The sequence below is a fragment of the Haematobia irritans genome, chromosome 1 (assembly GCF_050003625.1).
Source record: "Haematobia irritans isolate KBUSLIRL chromosome 1, ASM5000362v1, whole genome shotgun sequence".
Taxonomy (NCBI): Eukaryota; Metazoa; Arthropoda; class Insecta; order Diptera; family Muscidae; genus Haematobia; species Haematobia irritans.
This window is the reverse complement of record NC_134397.1, coordinates 218,430,300-218,438,236: the sequence shown is the minus strand read 5'-3', so window position 1 is coordinate 218,438,236 and position 7,937 is coordinate 218,430,300. Positions and strand designations below refer to the sequence as shown.

General features: G+C 28.3%; 1 protein-coding gene across 1 annotated transcript in view; it reads left to right on the top strand.

The window, feature by feature from the left end:
• The first annotated feature begins 849 nt into the window (after positions 1 to 849).
• Positions 850 to 7,937, top strand: part of Octbeta1R (Octopamine beta1 receptor) — a 100,992-nt gene continuing 93,904 nt past the window's right edge. The window contains exon 1 of the mRNA XM_075288440.1: positions 850 to 905. Coding sequence (XP_075144555.1) covers positions 865 to 905 — 41 coding nt within the window. The 5' untranslated portion in view covers positions 850 to 864. The remainder of the gene's footprint in view (positions 906 to 7,937) is intronic.

Below are 7,937 nucleotides of genomic sequence, written 5' to 3'. Positions count from 1 at the left end.
ATCGAAAATTTTCCAAAAAAAAAAATCGTCCTTGATCATTGGATTTGGAAATACCCTCAAACAAGGACCTTCACAGGATTTTACAAAGAAGAACTTCTTATCTAGCCCACTTAGAGACTGATTGGCCAAAAAAATTTTGGTCATACGAAATTGACAAACGCTACAATGGCACCACCTGCATCCCTTATGATGGTGGCAGCAGCCACAGCCACCTTAACAGCTGGGGTTACAATGGCAGTGGGGGCAGCAACAGCAGCAACAACTGCCTCCAACACGTTACTAACATCTTTGGTAAACATGACAAATCTATCGAGTTCCTCGTTTCCAAGTTCCACAGTGGCCACGGGCCAACTAAATTCGAGCTTAACTACAGGCAGTGGGAGTGCTAGAGGATCATCCATTCTGCACAATCATCACAGCAATAATCAACATCATCCGCATTCCTCCCATCACTCCAATACGCAGCAACAGTCCCATCATCAAAATCCCCAATCTCACAATCACAATCTCATCCATCTGGGTGAGGATACAAATTCGAAATATTTGAATTTTGTTGCCAATGGCCTATTGGACTCCAGTGGTGTGGTGGCAGGTTCTGCCAGTGGTGATTCCCATGTTACCAATGGGGCTATGGAAATCGGTCATTTCGATGATTCCTTTAGTATAAGTAATTTCGGTAGTATTGGTGGTAGTACAAGCACTACCGGTGCCACGGGAGTAACCAGCCTTGGCTCGGACATCACCAGCAGCGGCAGTGGCAGTAGCTCAGTTCCCATTGATGCCCTCAGCGAGTCACATTTAACATTTGTCATTGTCAAATGTTTCATTATCGGTTTCATTATCCTTGCTGCCATTCTGGGCAACATGCTGGTGATTGTATCCGTCATGCGACACAGGAAATTGCGGTAAGTTTTCTTTTGTGCGTGTTTTCTTTATTTGTCAGAAATTGTCCCTTTTTCTATTTGGTGTTGCTGTTGTCTGTTTCATATCTTTTGTGTATGTATGATGAGCTATTTTTATTGGGACTTCATATATGTGGACAAATATCAAATTAGGATGTTATTCTGAAGTGACCAGGTCTCAAAAAAAAACAGAGCAACATAAGTTTTCTGCAAAAGTGCACAGTCCTTAGCGTGGGAATATTTTTTGTAAGTTAGAAATTGTAGTCAAATCAAAAATTCTAGTGATGCCTTTTAACAAAACAAACTCCAAAGCTAATTAAAATTAATTGTTTCAATTAAAAATTTAATTAATATGATTAATTTCCATGGTTGATTTTTTTTTTTTTTTTTTATAAAAAATAGTAACATTTTTATTGGAAAAATATGTCTATAGTGCAGCTGGACTATCAACTAAATCATAAGAACACCATCACCCTCAACAATTTGTAAAACGCGACTAAAAAAACTACCAAACAAAACCACCTTATTTTCCAAAAATTTTCTCAAAATTTTATTTCTATAGAAAATTATGCCAAATTTGTATTTCTTTAAAAAAATTTGGCAAATATTATTTCTATAAAAATTTTGTCAAAATTTTATTTCTATAGAAAATTTTGTCACAATTTTATTTCTATAGAAAATTTTGTCACAATTTTATTTCTATAAAATAGTTTGTCCAATTGTATTTCTATAGTAAATTTTGTCAAAATTTTATTTCTATAGTAAATTTTGTCAAAATTTTTATTTCTATAGAAAATTTTGTCAGAATTTTATTTCTACAGAAAATTTTGTAAAAAATTTATTTCTCTAGAAAATTTTGTTTAAATTTTATTTCTATAGAAAATTTTATCAAAATTTTATTTGTATAGAAAATTTTGTCGAAATTTTATTTCTATAGAAAATTTTGTCAACTCATTTTTATTCCTATAGAAAATTTTGGCAACATTTTATTTCTATAGAAAATTTTCTAATAATTTTATTTCTATAGAAATATTTGGCAACATTTTATTTCTATTGAAAATTGTGTCAAAATTTTATTTCTATAGAAATTTTTGTTATAATTTTATTTCCATAGAAAATTTTCTCTAAATTGTATTTCTATAGAAACTTGTGTTAAAATTAATTTTCTATAGAAAATTTTGACAAATTTTATTTCTTCAGGAAATGTTGTCAAAATTTTATTTCTATAGAAAATTTTGTCAAAATTTTATTTCTATAGAAAATTTTGTAAAATTTTATTTTTATAGAAAATTTTGTCAAAAAATAATTTTTATAGAAAATTTTGCCAAATTTTATTTCTTCAGAAAATTTTATTTCTATAGAAAATCTATTCAACATTTGATTTCTCTAGGAATATTTGGCAACATTTTATTTCTATAGAAAATTTTGTCAAAATTTTATTTCTATAGAAAATTTTGTCAAAATTTTATTTGTATAGAACTATTTGGCAACATTTTAGCTCTATAGAAAATTTTGTCAAAATTTTATTTCTATATAAAGCTACAACAAAATGTGACAACTTACAGAAACTGGTTTCCAGGATACAACAACAATTCGTAAAACTAGGAAAAACACGACTAATGTACGCGTTAGAATTGTTGTTGTATTCTAGAAACCAGTTTCTGTAAGTTGTCACATGTTGTTGTAGTTGACTGTAGAAACAATAAGCATTGTTCGACTGTTCACCACTTAGGTGTATTCTAACAAATTAGCTTTCTAAAAATAAATTTCGTGTTGTTGCATTACTATGTAACAAAACGAAATAAAAATAAAGATTAAGGGACTTGTAAGTTATATGAAAAGATGATGTACAGTGGGAGAAAAGATGATTCAATTTGTAAGAGGAAAATTCCTAGATGTTTTCTCCATAAGGAGTTAGCATAAAGGGCCCAAAATTGAGTTATCTCTCCCAGCCAGATCTATACTAAAGGCTGTGGAAAAGTTAATTCGCCCGAACCGAAACATGTACAGTCCAGGCGTGTATAGATTTGTATCTGGTGTTTTCTTTTCAATGGCTCTATAACCATGTTCCTTAATCTATATCTGTCCATAAAGCTCGAAAAATAATTGTATAATTAGATATAATGCATTTGGACGTCAATTGCCTGTTTCGGTATCAGGCTAACACGAAATATAATAACATTTTCTGTCTATAGAAAATTTTTTCAAAATTTTACTTCTATAGAAAATTTTGTCAAAATTTTATTTCTATCGAAAATTTTGTCAAAATTTTATTCCTATAGAAAATTTTGTCACAATTTTATTTCTATTGAAAATTGTGTCAAAATTTTATTTCTATAGAAAATTTTCTCTAAATTTTATTTCTATAGAAACTTTTGTAAAAATTTTATTTCTATAGAAAATTTTGACAAATTTTTTTTCTTCAGAAAATTTTGTCAAAATTTTATTTTTATAGAAAATTTTGTCAAAAAAAAATTTATAGAAAATTTTGTCAAAATTTTCTTTTATTGAAAATTTTGTCAAAAAAAAATTTATAGAAAATTTTGTCAAAATTTTATTTTTATAGAAAATTTTGTCAAAAAAAAAATTTATAGAAAATTTTGCCAAATTTTATTTCTTCAGAAAATTGTGTCAAAATTTTATTTCTATAGAACATTGTATCAAAATTTTATTTCTATAGATAAGGTTGTCAATCTTTTATTTCCATATTTCCACCGGTACAATGGTAAGCATGGCCGCCTTGCATACAAAATGTCGTGGGTTCGATTCCTGCTTCGACCGAACACCAAAAAAGTTTTTCAGCGGTGGATTATCTCAACTCAGCAATGCTTTAAAAAGGAGGTCCCTTGTCATTGAGCTTAACATGGAATCGGGCAGCACTCAGTGATAAGAGAGAAGTTCACCACTGTGATATCACAATGGACTGAATAGTCTAAGAGAGCCTGATACATTGGGCTGCCACCTAACCTTAACCTTATTTCTATTGAAAATGTTGGCAAAATTTTATTTCAACAGAAAATTTTGTCAAAATTTTATTTCTAAAGAAAATTTTGTAAAATTTTATTTCTATAGAAAATTTGTTAAAATTTTCTTTCTATAGACTTTTTTCCAAAAAGAACATTTTGACAAAATTTTATTTCTATAGAAAATTTTGTCAAAGTTTTATTTCTTTAGAAAATTTTGTCAAAATTTTATTTCTATAGAAAATTTTGTCAAAATTTTATTTCTATAGAAAATTTTGTAAAAATTATATTTCTATAGAAAATTTTGTCAAAATTTTATTTCTATAGAAAATTTTGTCAAATTTTTATTTCTGTCGAAAATTTTGTCAAAATTTTATTCCTATAGAAAATTTTGGCAACATTTTATTTCTATAGAAAATTGTGACAAAATTTTATTTTTATCGAAAATTTTGTAAAAATGTTATTTCTTTAGAAATTTTTGTCAAACTTTTATTTCTATATTTCCACCGGTGAAATGGTTAGCATGCCCGCCGTGTATACACAAGGTCGTGGGTTCGATTTCTGCTTCGACCGAACACCAAAAAGGTTTTTCAGCGGTGGATTATCTCACCTCAGTAATGCTGATGACATTTCTGAGGGTTTCAAAGCTTCTCTAAGTTGTTTCACTGTAATGTGGAATGCCGTTCGGACTCGACTATAAAAATGAGGTCCCTTGCCATTGAGCTTAACATGGTATCGGGCAGCACTCAGTGACAAGAGAGAAGTTCACCAATCTGGTATCACAATGGATTGAATAGTCTAAGTGAGTCTGATACATCATAATTTTGTCAAAATTTTATTTCTAAAGAAATTTTTTTTTGTTAGTTATTGTTGGCTTCTCTTCAATCGTTATTGTTGTTTTTGATCTCAGCTTAAAGCCATACATTGACTAAACTACAAGTGTAACTTTACCAACAGAGGAAAAGTATGCTTGTCAAATTTATTTGGGCAAAGCCCTATAGACTGCAAGATCGTTGGATGTACAGTTGTTTCGGAATTACCACATTCCTCATCAGCATCCTCTACTTGCAGCAAAACTATCAACCAATTATCAGAATAAATTCGGGTAATTCACTCAACCCAAAGTGAACTACACTTGAACTTTCCGAAAAAGAGTTTGATAGTCGGCTACTGCCTAAACAAATTTGCAAGCATATCTCTTTTCCTTTTTGTCGAAATTTTATTTCTATAGACTTTTTTCCAAAAAGAATTTTTGTCAAAATTTTATTTCTATAAAAAATTTTGTCTAAATTTTATTTCTATATTTTTCCAAAAAGAACATTTTTTTCTGTAGAAAATGTTGTCAAAGTTTTATTTCTATAGAAAATTGTGCCAAAATTTTATTTCTATAGAAAATTTTGTCAAAATTTTATTTCCATAGAAAACTTTGTTAAAATTTCATTTCTATAGAAAATTTTCTTAATATTTTATTTCTATAGAAAATTTTCTCAAAATTTTATTTCTATAGACTTTTATTTCTATAGAATTTTGTCAAAAATTTTTTTTTCTAAAGAAATTTTTGTCAAAATTTTATTTTTATAGACTTTTTTTCCAAAAAGAACATTTTGTCAACATTTTATTTCAATAAAAAAAATTTGTCCAAATTTTATTTCTATATTTTGCCAAAAAAAAAAAACATTTTGTCAAAATTTTGTTCCATAGAAAATGTTGTCAAAATTTTATTTCTATAGAAAATTGTGTAAAAATTTTATTTCTATAGAAAATTTTGTTAACATTTTATTTCTTTAGAAAATTTTGTAATTATTTTATTTCTATAGAAAATTTTGTCAAAATTTTATTTCTTTAGAAAATTTTGTCATAATTTTATTTCTATAGAAAATTTTGTCAAAATTTTATTTCTATAAAAAATTTTGTCAAAATTTTATTTCTATGGAAAATTTTGTCAAAATGTCATTTATATAGAAAATTTATGAAGTATTTATAGATTTTTTTTTTTTAACCTACCAAAACATCAAGAATACTACCAATCTACCAAACAGTAAAAAATCTACAATTCTTGGTAAAATTCTACCAACTGCGGCAACCGTGCTCCTAACTCAAATCGGAAAGAAGGTTTTTATGTAAGTGCTGTATCACAAAATTGTCAGGTATGACCCATCTTCGAACTTGACATACCTGCCCGAAATTCAGAACGATGGTTTCTAGGACATCGGTATATCGTCTTAAAATTAGTGTATGGTCTGAAATATATTTTGTATATTCTGAAATCCATTGTCGAAGCAAACGCTTTATTCTGCGGCTTCGTTTTCGTTGTTTATTTAAGAGCTTAAAGGAATCTAAATATTTGTTTAGCTAAAAAAATATGAAGTTTTTCTCAAATTTTGGTTTTGCCAGAGTCAGAGTTGAGCAACATTTCCACGATTCTGACTCCAACTTCAGCAAATTCTTCGGACTCCGCCATGGTAGTAGGTATAAAAATATGAAATAAATCACTATTAATATAACAGTAACTTTTTCACTGGCCACACTGTGAGACAATGATATTTAACATCGTTCATGGATTAGCGAGTTTCAGAATTTGAATCTATTTTTCCCGTATAAATTGTTTTGTGTATGAGTAAGAGAATTATATGTAAAAAATGGAAATATTCTATTTTGAAATTGCAACATTAATTTGTGCACAACTTTTATGTATGGGCATAACCCTTCGAAATATCTTCGAATAAAAATCGTAAGACTTCTCTTAGTACGAACCAATGATATCACTAAAAAATGCTTAAAAATGTTTGAAACTATGAAAAAGAACTATGGTTTCAAAAGGAAGAGGTGTAATATTAAAATTAAAAATAATTTAGCCTCTGAGATTTTAATATTAAAAATAATTTTGCCTCCGAGATTTTATTATTTAATCCTGGACATTTAATACAACGGTTTGAATTAGTTCCCATGTTCTCCTTTCCAAATGTCTGCGGGGTAGATGTAGTTTTAGTTTGTTTGTAATTCTTTTTATTGTTACTAGTGTGTCTCTTTCACCATCAAATATGAAATGCCAGAAGCTACACCAAATCTTCTCATCCACTTGTATTTATTTAAATCATTTTTTTATTTTTGCAAATAAAAACAAAATTAAATAAATGAAGACCCCATGTCATATCAGAATACTTATTTGAGCCTAAATAGCTAGACTAATATCTGTTTATTTCATTTAGCACGATAATTTAAAATATAATGGTCCCATGCTAAAGGGTTATCCTTTTTCAGCAAATATCCCTTAATTAGTCCAAATCTGTATAAACGATTATGAAACTTAAGCAATGCGGGAACCTCTTTTTATGTGGCAAACTACATATGCCAATGTAAATTGCAAATTTAAGTTTTAAAATTAAAACATTTTCATTCTTTTTTGGATTATTTTTAATTTCGTTATCAATCATGAACTTCTGCCCATTTTGAATTGCATAAATTGCTTTTGTCAACAAATTGCAGTTTGAAATACGCTTTTTTTTTAAATGGGTTTCATGGATTGGCAATGACAAATGAAAATGATATCAAATATGACAAAAGGCAACTAAAAACAAATGAGTAAAGTAGTGAGTTAACCATGACCGCTTTTTGTCGAATTGTGATCGGAATCCTACGAACAAAAAACACATGGACACCTGGGCGAACGAACGGACACTTAGCCCAACTGAGGTGGTAAGTCTGAGTCGATCGGTGTATATTTTATGGAGTCTAAAATTAAATATCTCATATGAAAAAAATGTTGAGCAAATTATGAACATATCCACATGAGTTCAAAAAAAATCAAAAGTCGAATATGGCGATTACCTAAAATAGAAAATTTTGTCAAAATTTTATTTCTATTGAAAATGTTTTCAAAATTTTATTTCTATGGACAATTTTTTCAAAATTTTATTTCTATAGAAAATTTTGCCAAAGTTTTATTTCTAAAGAAAATTTTGTCAAAATCTTCTTTCTATAGAATTTTTTCCAAAAAGAACCTTTTGTCAAAATTTTATTTCTATAAAAATTTTTGTCAAAATATGCTTTCTATAGATTTTTTTTTTAAACC